This window comes from Ornithodoros turicata, chromosome 1 (genome assembly GCF_037126465.1).
Source record: "Ornithodoros turicata isolate Travis chromosome 1, ASM3712646v1, whole genome shotgun sequence".
Lineage (NCBI taxonomy): Eukaryota > Metazoa > Arthropoda > Arachnida > Ixodida > Argasidae > Ornithodoros > Ornithodoros turicata.
In genome coordinates, this window is record NC_088201.1 from 92,214,882 (window position 1) to 92,236,038 (window position 21,157).

At 40.9% G+C, this 21,157-nt stretch overlaps 1 protein-coding gene across 6 annotated transcripts in view; it reads left to right on the top strand.

Moving 5' to 3' along the window:
• Window positions 1-21,157, top strand: part of LOC135366363 (uncharacterized) — a 192,759-nt gene that overhangs the window by 44,925 nt on the left and 126,677 nt on the right. For all 6 annotated transcript variants that reach the window (XM_064599033.1, XM_064599038.1, XM_064599057.1 and 3 more), the window contains one exon: window positions 4,181-4,301. In XM_064599033.1, the coding sequence (XP_064455103.1) occupies window positions 4,181-4,301 (121 nt within the window). The remainder of the gene's footprint in view (window positions 1-4,180; window positions 4,302-21,157) is intronic.

Sequence of the window (21,157 nt, forward strand, 5' to 3'; positions counted from 1 at the left end):
ATCGCGTGGTGGTTCTGCGCAATGCGTGGAGCTTTATGTTTTACACGTGCGCAGATCCACCAACGCTATCTCTTACGTACGCAAAGGCGGCAGCGTACGATATACTAAAACTCACTATTTTCGCCCACCGCGTCTACGTATCTCGCAGCAATGGCGGCACATTTCCGGCAATATGTTCCGCAGCACGCCACCTACGATATAACTGCGCGGCATCCTTGTTGCCAGACAACGTCGGCGACATCACGTGAGACGCTGCAGACACTGCGCAGAGATGCATAGGCGTTGCTCCAAAGTCGTGCGGAAGGTAAGGAGGTGGTGGGTTCGAGTCCTACTACTGGCTGTGCTGTCTAAGGGTTTCCCTGTGTTTACCGGCAGAGTTTCCAGTCGAATGTCAACACAGTTGCGCTGAAGTTCGCCCAGGACGCACACCAGCCCCCTGTGCCCCATTCCTTCCTGCTGCCCTTTCTCACTCTATTGCTTCGTGGCGCTAACACAGGACGTTACGGTTGTGTAACGCGCATTTCAGCGACAGCTGTTGTGGATGAATGTTGATACTTGAAATTGGTGATGTATGCTCAACAATTTTGGAACAACTTATTGTAATGATGGGGAATGGAGAGTTTCGTCGCCAGAGGCGGTACTCTATCCCATTGCTGGTTGCGATGTGAACTACTTCAGAGTGACGAGTACTGCCCAAGGTAAATTTACCCAGGTAGCGAAGGCGAAAAAAAAAAAAAAAACAAATCTGACCCGGCAACACTGCCATCTCCGTGACTCGAGCGATCCTGGGTGTTGGTAGCACAGGTACGGTCGTAAACAAAAAAATATTTACGACGCGCGCGTGGGTCTTGTATAAACTAATAGTTTATTCATAATTCAAATATAGGAAAAGCTATTTGTTGCACCACTAGTACACATATACGAAATCATCTACCACCTGAGTACGTTTCCGTATCCTGCTCCACTGCGCATGTGTAGCAGTACGCTCGTTTGTCCGAGCATTCTTTTATCCATGTCGTGTACCCGTGCATTGTAATGCGGAGTTCGTACACTTTTTGGATTAAACAGGAAGCGACGTTCACATTTAGAAGCTGTGGGCCAAGATTAACACGTATGAACAGATGACTGCTATATGCATCCTGTGTTGCTGGCCTCGAGAAAAAAGGGTTTCGTCATGGCAAGACTGGCCATGATAGCGTGACTGTTAGCCAATAAGCTGTGCACCAACGATGTCATGTTCTTTGCAGCTAATCACTACGTGTACGTGTAGGTCTAGGTTAGGAATGGATTAAGTGAAACTTCCTGTTTATTTGTGGTTATCACGTACCCTTCGTCAAAACCTGTGATAACTCTATGTATTTCGAACTGATATGTGTCATTAAACCTGACGTGATTTATTCTTCTCTGTTCTGGTCTGGTATTGCTGTCGTGGGTGACTAGTATGGTTCGGTAAGGAAAAGGGGAAGGGTATACAACGCAAACGAAGTACGCGAATGCAAACGTGCCATGGCTAATTATGCACTACTTATTATCCATGCTGATGACGTCATATGTGACGTCATTTATGTACAAAAGTGGTAGTCCGCGCAACGGTTGGATGGCGCTGACAGTCTCTATCATGGCACCTCCATGCATGGCGCCATCTGAAGACTCATGACCCTATGGGAGTTTCGCTACCTGTCTATATATACCTTGTACTGCCTTCTGATATGTGAAGTAGGTTGTGATGTGGTCGATGTCCTTGACGAGGTCTTGGATCGTCGTCGATCTTTGACACAATCTCGGGGGAACGAGACACTAACGGCTGTCGCTGTAAAACGTGGCACACATTAGGGAGTTCTAGGACATCGGAAGTGCTCTACGAAAACTATACTATAAAGGAAGCTGCGAAATCAGCAACGTAATGTCAGCCGCATCGCAAGAATCAAGTCTTACCATGTTTTCGGAACCGTTATCGTATCCAATCTGTTCAATTTCGTCTAATCCTCGCAGTCCTTCTAAGCCTCCCCTTGAACGGGCGCCGCGATAATGAAGTGACGCGATGCGGATGCCGAGGCCCCGAAAGCGCGTTATAAAGTGTTATCGCGTTTAATAGCGAGCGTTAGTAGACCGCGTCTACCGCAGCCCGGTGGATAAGTTAACGGCGACGTTATCAGCGATCGCTATTAATGGCATCCACCTTCGACTGTCGATCTACAGCGCTCCATCTTCGACTGGTCAAAAGGGACCGCTCTGACAACAGCTTGGGCTGTTGTTTCTTTCTTCCATCTTCTTTCTTCCTCCAGCTCGAAGCGGCTTAGAGCATTGGTACCGCAGGTCGAAGGTACCATAAGTAAGAGATCACTTGGCGACTGCACGTATTTGGAAACTGACCCCAACTCCATATACATTGAGTTGTTTACATCTGTCTACCGGACAACTAAGAGGGGCATCGTCCTCATCGGTTCATTTCATAAAGCAGATGCGAGAGGTGTGGAACGCGCACTTCGTCACCGTAATGCGAGAAACGGTTGTAATACGTCGCCCATAATTTTTTTTAAATATGTAAATGAAGGCAATTTGGAACGATGTAAATAGGTGGTCCCACTCTTACAGCAAAGGGAGCAGGATAATAGTCGCGTAGGAAATACTAAAGCCGATGCTACTGGACGTCGTGGAAGGCATAACCTTTGAGAACCAAAGGTGTGACCGTGCTCTGACGCCACAGGTAAGAATTGTTCTTACTGGTGGACTGTGGTGCGGAGTGTAATAGTTGTCGCGTATGTTGCGCCTAAAAGGTTGCAAAGTTCTACCTTCTACCTAACTCTCAAAACAGAACTTCACCGCATAGCACGTTGTCCGTTAACCATTGCCACAAATGATAGGGTTATCGCTACTGATTCGGTCAGCGAGGTTGGGCGTACACAGTAAATTCAAAAACACCCTTTCTGGGTAAAAAAAGGTGTTTTTAAGCAAATATACCTTTTTTAATTCCACAAAGTTAACCAAAGCCCGAAAAAGGTGCTAAAAAAGGTGTATGAGGAAATACACTCTTTATTACACCAAGTGCTGTATCAAAAAGGGTGTTTTTATGCGTTTACACCTGTCTTTACACCCTTCAAGTAACACTGGTGTCGAAAAAGGTGTTTACGTTATATACACCCTTTCTACACTGGTGTTGAAAATGGTGTTTTCATTCGTGAGAGAAAAATTACATTGGCTTGACAGCTCCGCTCATTACGTAATCACATTATAGACGATAGCTTGAGTTGGAAACAGAATATTTGACAGGGAGGGTTGTCAGGAAGCTCGCTGATATCTTTGACTCGTTACAGGCGTACGTGTTAATTGCAAAGACACATTTTCGTCACCGTTACAGACGAGTTTTGCCGCACTAAGCTTAGCGAACGTACTCCAACGAACTGTATTTCAGTATATAATCAATCTGATACGCCAATTTAGGCTACCGAGGGTGCCCGGGCTCATTACTGGCATCGTTTGAAGATGGCAGCATCGTAACGCCGCTCATTTCACGAGCACGGACGGCGTTACGATGTTGCGATCTTCACCGCTTCCCTTACGCATGTCCAACTGTTTTGTTTCATTTTATTTGAATTGTTATTTTTTTTTGGCTCACTCACAGTGTTGCTAGGACGATGAGGGTTGCCAGTGACGCGCTGCGCTCCAGTTTAGGTTCTGCGGTGGAACCACGGCTGGAATTGTGCCGTCTCTAGGGTGGTTGTTGCCATACAAGCAAAAACGTCGGACTGCATGGCTCGGCATGCTGCCGCGGGAGCTTACACACTTTCGGAAGGGTGTAAGAGTGTTAAACACCCTCCTAAAAGGGTGTTTAAAGGGTGCAAAACAAGGCATTTTCAAGGAAAAGCACCCCTTCAAAGGGTGTTTTACACAGAATACACCCTCTAAAAAGGGTGTTCCAGATCATACGGTGTAAAAAGTGGTGTGAGTTATAGGACAAGCCATTTACACCCATAAGGGTGTTTTTCAGTTTACAGTGTAGGCCTTTTTATAGCAATTTGGGTATATGATAATTTCTTTTACCACCCTTTATCAGACGCCATGTTGACCTAGGTGGTAGCTATAGAAGTTATCACCTTTCGACACCCTTTTTTTAAGAGTGCAATAACTGCAGATATGTAAGTGTGTGGACTCCTAAGGGCGAAGCGTTTATTGCGCGCAGGACCTGCATAATCTGCATGTGGGGCAGCGTGGAATTCCTCGTCCTATTTTCCAGGGACAGTAACGCCGTCATGAAGGACGGAATGAAGGTCGTAGAGAACTACCTCGTCGACACTATAGCGGTAAGCTCTGTTTCGCATGGTACATTCGCGGATTCTAAAGCTTCCCATATTATGGCTCTGGCAACTAACTTACTCCACTCAGTTGCTAATAATTTAATGTATTTCCCGCTACTACGTAGGAGTTGTAATGGCAGATCTGGGAATAAGCGCTTTATACCGTGGCTGGTGCGACAATACCAAAAAGCGTCACGGCTGAGCCATGAGCACGAGTCGTCAAACGCGAACGCCACGCTGGCCAGATAGGCTACAAAGGACAAGAACAGTATCGCTTTAAGGATGTCCTACCTGTGCCTTGTATCTCGAAAGCTAGCGAACTCACGATGATACCTCGGTCTTGTACAACATCCCTCACACAACCCCGTGTACAAGGAACTTTACAGCACTATATGTTAAAGTTCTAGGGAATCACAAACGTAACATGGAAACGGTTAAGAGCATTTAAGGTTTATTTGAACGAGAACTTTCGTGCAAATAAGTCTTAGTAACCGTTTTCATGTTACGTTTGTGATTCCCTCATCGCTAGCTCCTTGGCAATGTTTTTTCTTCTTTTTTTTTTGTTTCCCATTTCGACGTATCTACAGCTTTTTCCGGCGTTATTAATCCTCTTGTCGTACATTTTAATCCTTATACCATGACATTTAATCCATTTGCCATCGGAATTAATCCTCCTTTCATTATTTTTAATCCTCATTTCACATAATTTAATTCGTTTCTCATGCACTTTAACCCAAGTGACTATGTGTGGGCTACGTGACTTTTTTTGTGTCATGAGAGAACTGTATTTTGGGACAATTCCCATGTGTACGCGAATTGCACATGCTTTTCACTAATATTGTGGGTTTCTGCACCATAATGGGATACTGTGAGACTGTCAATCTGGATTACGGTATAGTGGGACTATTCCCATGTCCACGAGTATTACCCATGGTTTTCATTAAAAACGTGGGTTTCTGAACTGTAATGGGATACTGCGGGACTGCCAATCTGGATTGCGACATTGTGGGACTATTTCCATGTCTACAGATATTACATATGCGTTTATTAAAAACATGGGTTTCAGCATTGTAATGGGATACTGTGGGACTGTGTATATGGATTACGATATTGTGGGACTATTCCCATGTGTACGGATATTGCCCATGCTTTTCATTAGATATGCGGGTTTCTGCACTGTAATGGGATACTGTGGAACTGTGGATCTCCATTACGATATTGTGGGACTATTTCCATGTCTATGGGTATTACCCATGCTTTTCATTCAAAATGCTGGTTGCTGGAATATAACGGGATACCGTGGGATTGTCTATCTGGTTTAGGATATTGTGGAACTATTCCCATGTGTGCGGGTATTACCCATGCTGTTCATTAAATATGTGGGTTTCTGCACTGTAATGGGGTACTGTGGGACTAGCAATCTTGATTACGATATCCTGGGACAATAAGCATGTCTATGGGTATTCCCCGTGCTTTTCATTAAAAACACGGGTTTTTGCACTAATGGGATACTGCGGGCCTGTCAATCTTGATTAGGGTATTTTGAGACAATTCCCATGTCTACGGGTTTCATTAATACGCTATTCATTAATAATGCGCGTTTCTGCACCATAATAGGATACTCTGGGACGGTCAATCTGGATTGTGTTATTGTGGGACTATTCCCATGTCTACGGATTTATACCCATGGTTTTCATTAAAAATACGGGTTTCTGTACCGTGCTACACATGCTATTCATTAATAATGCGCGTTTCTGCACCATAATAGGATACTGTGGGACGGTCAATCTGGATTGTGTTATTGTGGGACTATTCCCATGTCTACGGATTTTACCCATGGTTTTCATTAAAAATACGGGTTTCTGTACCGTAATGGGATACAGTGAGACTGTCAACCTTGCTTACGATATTGTGGAACTATTCCCATGTGTGCGGGTATTACCTATGCTTTTCATTAAATATGCGGGTTTCTGCACCTTAATGGGATACTGTGGAACTGTTATCTTGATTATGATATCCTGGGACAATATGCATGTCTACGGGTGTTCCACTTCCTTTCCATTAAAAACGTGGTTATTTGCACCGTAATGGCATACAGCGGGTCTGTCAATCTGGATTACGATATTGTGGGACTATTTCCGTGTCTATGGGTATTACGCATGCTTTTAATTCAAAATGACTGTTTCTGCGCTGTAATGGGATACTACGGGACTGTCTATCTGGATCACAGTATCTGATTACAGTGCAGATGTTTGCATAATTAATTAAAAGCATGGGTAATACCCGCACACATGGGAGTAGTCCCACAATATCCTAAACCAGATACAGTCCTACAGTATCCCGTTATACTGCAGAAACCCGCATTTTGAATGAAAAGCATGGGTAATACCCATAGACACTGAAATAGGCCAACAATATCGTAATGAAGATTGACAGACCCGCAGTATCCCATTACAGTGCAAATAACCGCGTTTTTAATTGAAAGCAAGGGGAATACCAATGGACATGCATATAGTCCCAGGATATCGTAATCAAGATCGACAGTCCCACAGTATCCCATTAAGGTGCAGAAACCCGCATATTTAATGAAAAGCATAGGTAATACCCGCACACATGTGAATAGTCCCACAATATCGCAAGCAAGGTTGACGGTCCCACTGTATCCCAATTACGGTACAGAAACCCGCGTTTTTAATCAAAACCATGGGTAAAATACGTAGACATGGGAATAGTCCCACGATACCGCAATCCAGATTAACCGTCCCACAGTATCCCATTATGGTGCAGAAACCCGCATTATTAATGAAAATCATGTGCAGTACCGTAGACATGGGAATTGTCTCAAAATACCGTAATCAAGATTGACAGTCCCGCAGTATCCCATTAGTGCAAAAACCCGCGTTTTTAATGAAAAGCGGGGGAATACCCATAGACACGCTTATAGTCCCAGGATATCGTAATCAAGATTGCCAGTCCCACAGTATCCCATTACAGTGCAGAATCCCACATATTTAACGAAAAGCATGGGTAGTACAAGTAGTAATTGGTCTGGCCGAGAGAAAAGCGGGATTAGTACACGGCGCGTTTATTGACCCCTGCGCCGACTTTTTTCGCGACTTTTTCCCCGTGCGGCGCCAGTGCGGAGGGTTGTCTGCGCGCTTATCGGTGGGGGAGGGCTGCGCGTGCGCTCATCGTAGCGTATTTTTCAGCCTGGGCAGACTTCTTTGGCCATACATGGGCCGACTTCACATATTTTCCGATACAACAGGTGAGCGGTTTACATGCAGAGACATGCAAAGAAGGGTCATACACAAAAAGTACAAGTGAAAATATATTTATTAATGCCAATCAAGTTGCCAATTGTAAAGCCAGTGCTGGGAATTGTGATGCCAATCAGGTGAAGGAGAAAAACCCGACCGAAAAACCTTCACAACCTGTAATAGAAGAAACACAACACACATAATAAAGAACATACTTACTCATTACCAATTTCACAGATATGGATATGACTCAATGGCATTAAAGAGGTATCTCTTATCAAAGTGGGCCAACTTCTTTCCTCATTTTTCAATCTGCGCCGAATTTTTTCGCGACATTTTCCCGTGCGCGACAGGCGACGCTCGGGTAGAGGGCTGCTGCGGTGGGCGGAGCGTGGCCGGAGGGCTGCGTGAGCGCTTACTTGCTCACATTTTTTCAGCCTGGGCCGACTTCTTTCATCATTTTTCAATCTGTGTCGACTTCAATCGCAATTTTTTTCCCGCTACAGCAGGTGTGCAGTAGGTGATTTACATGCAAAGGATAGCTATACACAAAAGTACGAGTGAAAATATATTTATTAAAGTCATTAGTGTCAGGAATTATATTATGACTCAGTGTGAAGGAAAAAAACTCAGTCAAAAAATCTGATGCAATAGCATTGAAGGGGTATTTTATTAGTGATAATCACGCAAGTTTTCAATTAAGCAGAAGGAGTAGCACATTTTTAATAAAAGAAGATATTTTTAATCAATATGATTACAACCAAAATTAAAAGTTTTATTATAAAAAGTCTAACATTATTATACGTGACCACCATACTGGAGCTTTAATTACAAGTGCCGATATATGTATGTGAACAGCAGAGAACATGGAAGACCATGGGACACGAACACAAGAGGAAATAAAATCTATAACACTACATTGGTTAATCAAAACAACAGAGGAGGAGACTATCATTTTAACTATCATAAAATCACCCTCGTGACTTCCCCATACAATTTTCATTCTAAGAGACACTTTGTTTTATGAATTCAACACAGAAAATATATTAAAAAATGAACTTCACCACATAGCACGCTCCTAGCCAACAATCAACTCTAATAATATCTGCCCTGATTTGTTGAAGACGGGAGGCGTACACCTGACAGTTATAAACATTTTCGAGCGCAATAGGGAAGATTATTCAAACATTACACAATTAATGAATTTCTTATTAAGTAAACAGCATAGACATACGGAAATAATGAGAAAAAACGATCAACAGCTAATAGAGAACCAAAACAGATCACATAAACAACAGACACATGCAGGAAAATAAATGGGAAAGAATCTATCAAAACGATCAACATGCACGGATGAATGGCAGAGAAACACTTTGAACGCCACATGATGAATAATTTAATACAGCACAGAGCTAACGCTAAGAAACACTCTAAACGGCGCATCTGCCAACGTGTAAACAACAGACAGGAAAATATTACTGAAACAGCTAATAGAGAGCCAAAATCCAAAACGCAAACAAGAGGTACACAAAGGATAAATAGTTGAAGAACAATCTAACAAAACAAGAAACATGCATGAATGAATAGCAGAGAAACACTCTAAACGGTGCATCTACCAACGGTAAACAACAGACACATGCAGGAAAATAATTGAAAAAGAATCAATCAAAACGATAAACATGCACGGATGAATGGCAGAGAAAGGCTTTGAACGATGCATCTGCCAACATGTAAACAACACACAGGAAAATAATAGCGAAACATTACAATTTGAAATAATATATCTTTTGAACTATCATAAAATCAACCTTGCGAGCTAACAATATCCTACTCAGGCACTTACCTTGACAGAGTTATCCAAACACGCACCACAGCTTTACAATAATACAACTAGACTCGAGACACGGTGGGGTCACTCTCTCCATCTATGCAGACCGGTGGGGTCACTCTCTCCATCTATACAGTCCAAAAAGCGGGGAGCCTGTTGTCAATCTGCGGGTGGGGAAATCCTCTCTCTTTTTCAAATTCTTTCCTCCAAAAAGGAAATATTCTTAGGACCGGTGTACAGAGGCGAAATTTTTCATTGATCGCAAATAGACATTGGAATTATTCGATTCTAAAGAACACAATAAGAATTATATAAAAAAAATCTAAGAATAGACTTTCTAAGCAAATGAGAAATATTATCGGCGCAAACAATACCAAATGAGAAGCGATGAATTTTATTGTATTTCAGATCAGACAAAACTATTAGGCATACATTATTCTCAACTCACAAATATCATTCGATTGAATATCTGAAGCAAAGAGAGAAAGTCAAATTTATTCAATGATAGAAACAATACTCATTCGAAAACGAGAATCAAATTTAATTACATCATTTTATGTTAACTTTGCAATACACGCAGAAGTCGCAAACAACTCATCTGAAATGCAAATTATTGTGTTTGCTATAGCGGAAATCAACGCACACAACATTCCCAAATAATATAATATTTTCATTAATATCAATCGAGTGATCACCTGAAACAAAGTCAAAAGCAGTAATTAATTTAGGCAAACATTTTTCGTAATCACACAGCGCAAATATACATCACAGAAACATGTCTTTTTTCATTCAGGACCCACTAGTGGAAACGAAGTGAGAGAGTTCCCGTACACATTCGTTAAGGTTACGCCCGCAGGGAGTAGGGGAATCCAAACAATGGTCTCGGTATACAAAGCCATAAAATCGCTCCTACAAGTCAAGTTAGGGAAGGAGGGTCTCTTGCGCTGTCTTGTACATAGAATCACTGAAAGCAAATGTTTTTCCTTTACACATCACATCTTTTTTGTAAATTGACTTTCATAATTCTAACGTCAGGTGGGAGATTATGAACCTGATAATAAAATTTTAATAAATAAAATTAGCACCAATATGATTTAATTAAATGTCGAGGCGCACTACAAAACAGAACAGACAATTGCTATACATTGAAGAGATGGACGGATTTTGTACTCGTTACCATACGTCATGGGAGGACCTGATAAAAAGCTGCTTCGAAAAGGAGGAGCCGCGAAACGATTCATTTATCGCTGCATTTCAATACGTCCTAGACATGGTCGTATTCGGAGATATGGCACAAATTATGGAATTCAAGATGCGAGAACTTGTATGCCGAATCTACAATAGTTATAAAAATATTTGCACGTCATCATCGGAAGGACCACTTGGGTTGATGGTGGAGTTTTTGAGGTTTGCTAACGAAGAATTGAAATACACTAGACCAAATGTAATTGTAATCATTGCAATGGGTATTGCATTAATCAAGAAAGCAATCAGATCAAATTATCATATACAAGCAGTCTATATCGCACGATTCATTACGGATTTGTTGAAATTACACCTAACGGTTGAAATGGAAAGTACATAAAAAATCTTATCACGTGGTATATCCTACCCTAGAACCTCTACACATTTATTTTATTCTACCAGTCAAGTATGTCGAATGAACAGAAGTTCAATATTGTCGTGCAAGGTCTGATGTATCATCACTTATTGAAACTCAACAAACATATCAATTGTGGTGGGCCACCGGACGATTTTCATCTAATACTCTCTTGTACGCCATTCAAGAATCTTCATACAAAGAAAGGAAGCATCAATAAGAGACTGTGCAAATTCGTCGCAACAAAGTGCAAGTTGTTGAAGCAATACAAACACGGCGACAACATATCACCTGCGTTAATCAACGCTGGATTCAAGCGCCCAATAATCAGAATAAATTACTTGATGTCTTCGGAATTCATCAATCAAGACAACAAACGAAAACTTCGAAGTTTGGAATAGAACTGTAATTTATCGAAATAAACAAGTGTATAATTGAAATAATAATTGTATTCTTTGTCATCATTCTAATGTATTCTACACAGCGCAACGAAAACAGCTTATGACTAGATTGCTAAGGAGACACTACATACAAGGATCTTCGCATGGAATCAGCGCCGGCAATCAAAGAGATTTTTTTACACGACCACACTCTATACAACACCGACACCCGAAGGAAAGAATTGTAGAAGAATCGATAATAGAAATTTAGAGGCATGTTACATCAATCTTTGTTTACAAAGAGGATCACTAATATTTTGCGAAAGCTTATTTTACGAATTAAATTGCACAGTGTATATATTTTCTCAGACTATTGGGCAGTTGACAATACTATATTGAAAGGAATCTATTATCAAATGACGCGATGCAAGTGATGGACATGCATGACGCGCTAGCGGAGTCTACAATTCTAATCATCATAACATGCGGCACACAATTCCAATAAGATTTTGGGAGAATCGAATCACGCAACTGTCATCAGAAATACTTAACCAATGAAGATGTGCACTATCCATAAGATATGTAATTATAATAAGTAAATATTCCTTTTGCAAACTTAACCAAAGCAGCACCCATAAACAGAGCTCCAATTCACAGAATGTACCCAAGGTTTTTAATTAGTCATACTGAAAAACTATGAGTCTGTTCATTATGTCACGACATATGAGGCACTACAAATGGGAATGGCATACTTTAATTTTAGGAGATTTTAGCTCATAATGAAACAAAACGCAAACTGCAACACCAAAGGTTCTTGTTTAAATTTTCAAAGCCAAAACTGTATACTCTTTCTTACAATTTTTTAATATATAGATTAAAAAGCTGTCTATATAGTCACACATTGTATACAATATATTTGTTTGTACATTAATTGCTAAAATTTATCAGATCACATTCCGGAGCAGTGGTGACTATCGGTAAGTGTTTAATTTGAACTGCTGCCGCAATTTACGAACTGAGTTGTAGAAAGTGTAATTTCACGGCTTTGGCTGGCTCACTTTGATACGCGAAGGTTTTAAGAAATCTTTCACGACGACAAAGAATTTAATCGAGCGTATTGATATTTTCTATGCACTCTATAATGTAATGTGAATTCTCCATGATGCAGATAGTAAAAGTTACGAATATTTTTTTTTCGAACAAAATTTACTTAAAACTCGGAGAAAGGGTCATCCGCGTCGTCGAACCCGTTTCTGGAAGAAAGCAACACGCTAGCGTGCGGTACCGCGTTAACGCGTCGGGCGCAGAATTGCGTTCGGTTTCGGGTACGGCATTCGGGAAAGGCGGCCCGGCGTGTTGCCGAAACGCATTCGACGACGCGGATGACCCTTTCTCCGAGTTTTAAGTAAATTTTGTTCGAAAAAAAAATATTCGTAACTTTTACTATCTGCATCATGGAGAATTCACATTACATTATAGAGTGCATAGAAAATATCAATACGCTCGATTAAATTCTTTGTCGTCGTGAAAGATTTCTTAAAACCTTCGCGTATCAAAGTGAGCCAGCCAAAGCCGTGAAATTACACTTTCTACAACTCAGTTCGTAAATTGCGGCAGCAGTTCAAATTAAACACTTACCGATAGTCACCACTGCTCCGGAATGTGATCTGATAAATTTTAGCAATTAATGTACAAACAAATATATTGTATACAATGTGTGACTATATAGACAGCTTTTTAATCTATATATTAAAAAATTGTAAGAAAGAGTATACAGTTTTGGCTTTGAAAATTTAAACAAGAACCTTTGGTGTTGCAGTTTGCGTTTTGTTTCATTATGAGCTAAAATCTCCTAAAATTAAAGTATGCCATTCCCATTTGTAGTGCCTCATATGTCGTGACATAATGAACAGACTCATAGTTTTTCAGTATGACTAATTAAAAACCTTGGGTACATTCTGTGAATTGGAGCTCTGTTTATGGGTGCTGCTTTGGTTAAGTTTGCAAAAGGAATATTTACTTATTATAATTACATATCTTATGGATAGTGCACATCTTCATTGGTTAAGTATTTCTGATGACAGTTGCGTGATTCGATTCTCCCAAAATCTTATTGGAATTGTGTGCCGCATGTTATGATGATTAGAATTGTAGACTCCGCTAGCGCGTCATGCATGTCCATCACTTGCATCGCGTCATTTGATAATAGATTCCTTTCAATATAGTATTGTCAACTGCCCAATAGTCTGAGAAAATATATACACTGTGCAATTTAATTCGTAAAATAAGCTTTCGCAAAATATTAGTGATCCTCTTTGTAAACAAAGATTGATGTAACATGCCTCTAAATTTCTATTATCGATTCTTCTACAATTCTTTCCTTCGGGTGTCGGTGTTGTATAGAGTGTGGTCGTGTAAAAAAATCTCTTTGATTGCCGGCGCTGATTCCATGCGAAGATCCTTGTATGTAGTGTCTCCTTAGCAATCTAGTCATAAGCTGTTTTCGTTGCGCTGTGTAGAATACATTAGAATGATGACAAAGAATACAATTATTATTTCAATTATACACTTGTTTATTTCGATAAATTACAGTTCTATTCCAAACTTCGAAGTTTTCGTTTGTTGTCTTGATTGATGAATTCCGAAGACATCAAGTAATTTATTCTGATTATTGGGCGCTTGAATCCAGCGTTGATTAACGCAGGTGATATGTTGTCGCCGTGTTTGTATTGCTTCAACAACTTGCACTTTGTTGCGACGAATTTGCACAGTCTCTTATTGATGCTTCCTTTCTTTGTATGAAGATTCTTGAATGGCGTACAAGAGAGTATTAGATGAAAATCGTCCGGTGGCCCACCACAATTGATATGTTTGTTGAGTTTCAATAAGTGATGATACATCAGACCTTGCACGACAATATTGAACTTCTGTTCATTCGACATACTTGACTGGTAGAATAAAATAAATGTGTAGAGGTTCTAGGGTAGGATATACCACGTGATAAGATTTTTTATGTACTTTCCATTTCAACCGTTAGGTGTAATTTCAACAAATCCGTAATGAATCGTGCGATATAGACTGCTTGTATATGATAATTTGATCTGATTGCTTTCTTGATTAATGCAATACCCATTGCAATGATTACAATTACATTTGGTCTAGTGTATTTCAATTCTTCGTTAGCAAACCTCAAAAACTCCACCATCAACCCAAGTGGTCCTTCCGATGATGACGTGCAAATATTTTTATAACTATTGTAGATTCGGCATACAAGTTCTCGCATCTTGAATTCCATAATTTGTGCCATATCTCCGAATACGACCATGTCTAGGACGTATTGAAATGCAGCGATAAATGAATCGTTTCGCGGCTCCTCCTTTTCGAAGCAGCTTTTTATCAGGTCCTCCCATGACGTATGGTAACGAGTACAAAATCCGTCCATCTCTTCAATGTATAGCAATTGTCTGTTCTGTTTTGTAGTGCGCCTCGACATTTAATTAAATCATATTGGTGCTAATTTTATTTATTAAAATTTTATTATCAGGTTCATAATCTCCCACCTGACGTTAGAATTATGAAAGTCAATTTACAAAAAAGATGTGATGTGTAAAGGAAAAACATTTGCTTTCAGTGATTCTATGTACAAGACAGCGCAAGAGACCCTCCTTCCCTAACTTGACTTGTAGGAGCGATTTTATGGCTTTGTATACCGAGACCATTGTTTGGATTCCCCTACTCCCTGCGGGCGTAACCTTAACGAATGTGTACGGGAACTCTCTCACTTCGTTTCCACTAGTGGGTCCTGAATGAAAAAAGACATGTTTCTGTGATGTATATTTGCGCTGTGTGATTACGAAAAATGTTTGCCTAAATTAATTACTGCTTTTGACTTTGTTTCAGGTGATCACTCGATTGATATTAATGAAAATATTATATTATTTGGGAATGTTGTGTGCGTTGATTTCCGCTATAGCAAACACAATAATTTGCATTTCAGATGAGTTGTTTGCGACTTCTGCGTGTATTGCAAAGTTAACATAAAATGATGTAATTAAATTTGATTCTCGTTTTCGAATGAGTATTGTTTCTATCATTGAATAAATTTGACTTTCTCTCTTTGCTTCAGATATTCAATCGAATGATATTTGTGAGTTGAGAATAATGTATGCCTAATAGTTTTGTCTGATCTGAAATACAATAAAATTCATCGCTTCTCATTTGGTATTGTTTGCGCCGATAATATTTCTCATTTGCTTAGAAAGTCTATTCTTAGATTTTTTTTATATAATTCTTATTGTGTTCTTTAGAATCGAATAATTCCAATGTCTATTTGCGATCAATGAAAAATTTCGCCTCTGTACACCGGTCCTAAGAATATTTCCTTTTTGGAGGAAAGAATTTGAAAAAGAGAGAGGATTTCCCCACCCGCAGATTGACAACAGGCTCCCCGCTTTTTGGACTGTATAGATGGAGAGAGTGACCCCACCGGTCTGCATAGATGGAGAGAGTGACCCCACCGTGTCTCGAGTCTAGTTGTATTATTGTAAAGCTGTGGTGCGTGTTTGGATAACTCTGTCAAGGTAAGTGCCTGAGTAGGATATTGTTAGCTCGCAAGGTTGATTTTATGATAGTTCAAAAGATATATTATTTCAAATTGTAATGTTTCGCTATTATTTTCCTGTGTGTTGTTTACATGTTGGCAGATGCATCGTTCAAAGCCTTTCTCTGCCATTCATCCGTGCATGTTTATCGTTTTGATTGATTCTTTTTCAATTATTTTCCTGCATGTGTCTGTTGTTTACCGTTGGTAGATGCACCGTTTAGAGTGTTTCTCTGCTATTCATTCATGCATGTTTCTTGTTTTGTTAGATTGTTCTTCAACTATTTATCCTTTGTGTACCTCTTGTTTGCGTTTTGGATTTTGGCTCTCTATTAGCTGTTTCAGTAATATTTTCCTGTCTGTTGTTTACACGTTGGCAGATGCGCCGTTTAGAGTGTTTCTTAGCGTTAGCTCTGTGCTGTATTAAATTATTCATCATGTGGCGTTCAAAGTGTTTCTCTGCCATTCATCCGTGCATGTTGATCGTTTTGATAGATTCTTTCCCATTTATTTTCCTGCATGTGTCTGTTGTTTATGTGATCTGTTTTGGTTCTCTATTAGCTGTTGATCGTTTTTTCTCATTATTTCCGTATGTCTATGCTGTTTACTTAATAAGAAATTCATTAATTGTGTAATGTTTGAATAATCTTCCCTATTGCGCTCGAAAATGTTTATAACTGTCAGGTGTACGCCTCCCGTCTTCAACAAATCAGGGCAGATATTATTAGAGTTGATTGTTGGCTAGGAGCGTGCTATGTGGTGAAGTTCATTTTTTAATATATTTTCTGTGTTGAATTCATAAAACAAAGTGTCTCTTAGAATGAAAATTGTATGGGGAAGTCACGAGGGTGATTTTATGATAGTTAAAATGATAGTCTCCTCCTCTGTTGTTTTGATTAACCAATGTAGTGTTATAGATTTTATTTCCTCTTGTGTTCGTGTCCCATGGTCTTCCATGTTCTCTGCTGTTCACATACATATATCGGCACTTGTAATTAAAGCTCCAGTATGGTGGTCACGTATAATAATGTTAGACTTTTTATAATAAAACTTTTAATTTTGGTTGTAATCATATTGATTAAAAATATCTTCTTTTATTAAAAATGTGCTACTCCTTCTGCTTAATTGAAAACTTGCGTGATTATCACTAATAAAATACCCCTTCAATGCTATTGCATCAGATTTTTTGACTGAGTTTTTTTCCTTCACACTGAGTCATAATATAATTCCTGACACTAATGACTTTAATAAATATATTTTCACTCGTACTTTTGTGTATAGCTATCCTTTGCATGTAAATCACCTACTGCACACCTGCTGTAGCGGGAAAAAAATTGCGATTGAAGTCGACACAGATTGAAAAATGATGAAAGAAGTCGGCCCAGGCTGAAAAAATGTGAGCAAGTAAGCGCTCACGCAGCCCTCCGGCCACGCTCCGCCCACCGCAGCAGCCCTCTACCCGAGCGTCGCCTGTCGCGCACGGGAAAATGTCGCGAAAAAATTCGGCGCAGATTGAAAAATGAGGAAAGAAGTTGGCCCACTTTGATAAGAGATACCTCTTTAATGCCATTGAGTCATATCCATATCTGTGAAATTGGTAATGAGTAAGTATGTTCTTTATTATGTGTGTTGTGTTTCTTCTATTACAGGTTGTGAAGGTTTTTCGGTCGGGTTTTTCTCCTTCACCTGATTGGCATCACAATTCCCAGCACTGGCTTTACAATTGGCAACTTGATTGGCATTAATAAATATATTTTCACTTGTACTTTTTGTGTATGACCCTTCTTTGCATGTCTCTGCATGTAAACCGCTCACCTGTTGTATCGGAAAATATGTGAAGTCGGCCCATGTATGGCCAAAGAAGTCTGCCCAGGCTGAAAAATACGCTACGATGAGCGCACGCGCAGCCCTCCCCCACCGATAAGCGCGCAGACAACCCTCCGCACTGGCGCCGCACGGGGAAAAAGTCGCGAAAAAAGTCGGCGCAGGGGTCAATAAACGCGCCGTGTACTAATCCCGCTTTTCTCTCGGCCAGACCAATTACTACTAGTACACGAACACATGGGAATAGTCCCACAATATCCCATTACAGTGCAGAACCCCACATATTTAACGAAAAGCATGGGTAATACCCGCACACATGGGAATAGTCCCACAATATCGTAATGAAGATTGACGGTCCCACAGTATCCCATAACAGTGCAAAAACGCGGTTTTAATGGAAAGCACTGGGAATAACCGTAGACTTGCTTATAGTCCCAGGGTATCGTAATGAAGATCGAGAGTCCCACATTATCCCATTACAGTGCAGAAACCCGCATATCTAATGAAAAGCATGGGTAATATCTGTACACCTGGGAATAGTCCCATAATATCGTAATCCATATACAGAGTCCCACAGTATCCCATTACAATGCAGAAACCCACGTTTTTAATGAAAACCATGGGTAATACTCGTAGACATGGGAATAGTCCTACAACACCGTAATACAGATTGACAGTCCCACAGTATCCCGTTATGGTGCAGAAACCCACAATATTAGTGAAAAGCATGTGCAATATGCGTACACATGGGAATGGTCCCAAAATACAAAAAAAAAGTCATGTAGCCCAGACATAGTCCCTTGGATTAAACTGCGTGAGAAACGGATTAAATTATGTGAAATGAGGATTAAAAATAATGAAAGGAGGATTAATTCCGATAGCAAATGGATTAAATGTCATGGTATAAGGATTAAAATGTACGACAAGAGGATTAATAACGGCGGAAAAAGCTGTAGAAGTTCCAGCTTAAATATCACCTTGTTACCCAGCCGCACGGGATCTATAATATCGGTGCCACACAGGATATCCATTACACAACAAGCCAGAAGAAGTAAGCAAGGAGAGAAAGCTATAAACGCAGGCACGATCACTGATTTGAGTGAGAGCATTTGTGTTGTGAGAGCTGTTGTGACAGATGCCCCATCGTTACACGCTGCGCGCCGAGCCCACAGATATCTCTTAAATGTGGTGGAGGAGCTCGTTTACTCCCGCTGTTTATCACTTCCAAGAGAACAACAACAACAACTTTATTTTTGACTTTGGAGATTGGGGAGGTTCATCGCCACAGGCGATACTCTACCCCATTGCTGGTGGGAATGTGGGGAATAAAATAACGAGCCCCTTCACAATAACGAAGTCCGTTGGTGTCCAGAAATGTCAGAAGAGCTTTGAGCGCAGAGCGTTGCTGGGCTGGATTAGGCCAGGGACCAAGCAATTTCGATAGGTAGAAGGGGCGAGAGTCCAGCTGACGAAGAGACTCGGAGAGTGTGGTTCGGGAAGGTTGGTAGTAGGGGCAATGAAGAAGAATATGCTCCAGATCCTCAAGAGCACCACAGTGGCAGTAGGTGGGAGAGTCGACTTGTCTCGAGCGGTAACGCCACTGAGCTGTAAAGGCCACATCGAGGCGCATTCGGTGGATTAATGCAGAATCTTGACGGGAGGTGTTTCGTGGCACGCGGAAAGCGAGCGTTGGATCAACTCTGCTCAACATAGAGGGGGGAAGAATGTCGGTTGTCCTTTGGCGGGAAGCCAGGGGTGTCACTAGGCGTCGCAGAATTGAACGGCGGTCTCCTCTCAGCAGAACAATACTGGTCCGTTTCCGAAACGAGAGTGCTGCTTCTGCGGCGCTGTCGGCCTGCTCGTTCCCCACGACACCACAATAGGCTGGAACCAAGAGAAAAATCCAAGAGAAAAATCATGAAAGACGCCCCGATAGACGACACAGAAGCTATGACTCTTACTCATTTGTGTAAACTTTCTGGACTACAGAAAAGAAAACATAAAGAAAAATCAAGGACTGAAACCGGAACGTAACAGCAATTCACCATCAGTAATTAACCGAAACCGTAACATGAACCGAAAAATGTGATTTCGGTTACCGGTTCATACGAAGCTTCAAGCGTGAACGTGAGCGACTTTGGATGCGATATTTGTATCGCTTTACAACACTGGTTAGTGGTGTTGTACGTGCTTCGTAAATCTCTTCGTCATGTGTTTTTCATTCAGAAGTTGTGTAGACAAGGAACCACCTTACGCGCTTGGCCCCGTAATCGGATTACATACGCATCGTATGACGTGTTGCGTACGTTCCTTCTGGGTTATAACTGTATTATTGTGATCGTGTAAGATACGAAGCGTTGCACGTCGTTTCTTTGAACACCCGTCTGCTTAACCTCTGAACGTACGCAGTTTTTCTTGCCTTGTAGCATGTTACAGCACGAGCGAAATGAGTGTGCAAGGCGGCAACAAATTATTTTACGGGGAATGTCGCAAACGACAAAAGTGCGTCGAAGAAAGCGTTCACTCTTTCTTCGACATGGCAGATGACACTGCAGCACCCTTTCGAAGCGCAACATGTTAATATGAATTCATTTTTACCCGTTTGCACTTTGTAGCTCATTTTGCGACATCCATGTAGCCTGCAGATACATCCTTGAGAAAACCGAAAAAATAACGGTTCAACTGTTTGGTTACCGGTAACCGCAAATTTTAGAACGGTGAATCCCGTAACCGTAACTGCGAAACCGCTTTCAGAGTTCTAGCACTGAACCGTAACCGTAATCGAACCGATACTCGTTTCGGTTTTAGTACCCGAGAAAAATGAAGAATCGCTTGCTTCTGTTTAATCCCGTCTTGTCTTACGTGCTGGTTCGTGATATTCGGAATATTCTTCTATCGTCGACTATTCGGAACAGATCGTGTGAATGTCTTCGTTGCCCTCCCGCTAGGCGATTTGTCGGAGGATGGTACAACGATTCATGGTCTTGTACAGTTTGGGACAAAAGTTTCCGGAACACCAGGGTGTCACATTTCTCTATTGGGGCGACACCGTAGCAGCAAAGAGGAACGGACAGACATACCGAGAGACGGATAGCATAGCCGGTCACCCGTTTCTTATTCGGCTTCCCCCACAGGCCTACGCTGGGCCGTTTCGATGAAGAAATCCCTTGCAAAAAATTTTTTGGACATGCTTTAGAATTCCAATTGAAAAAAGTCAAAAGAGGCAATTGAAATTCAATAGAATTGCTTTTGAATTTATTTGGAAAAACGTTTGGAACTTCTTTTGACTTCATTTGGTTATTTGGGACAGACTTCCTTTTGACTTTTGTCAAAAGAATCTCTTTTGAACTTTTGCAATTGCCATTCAGTT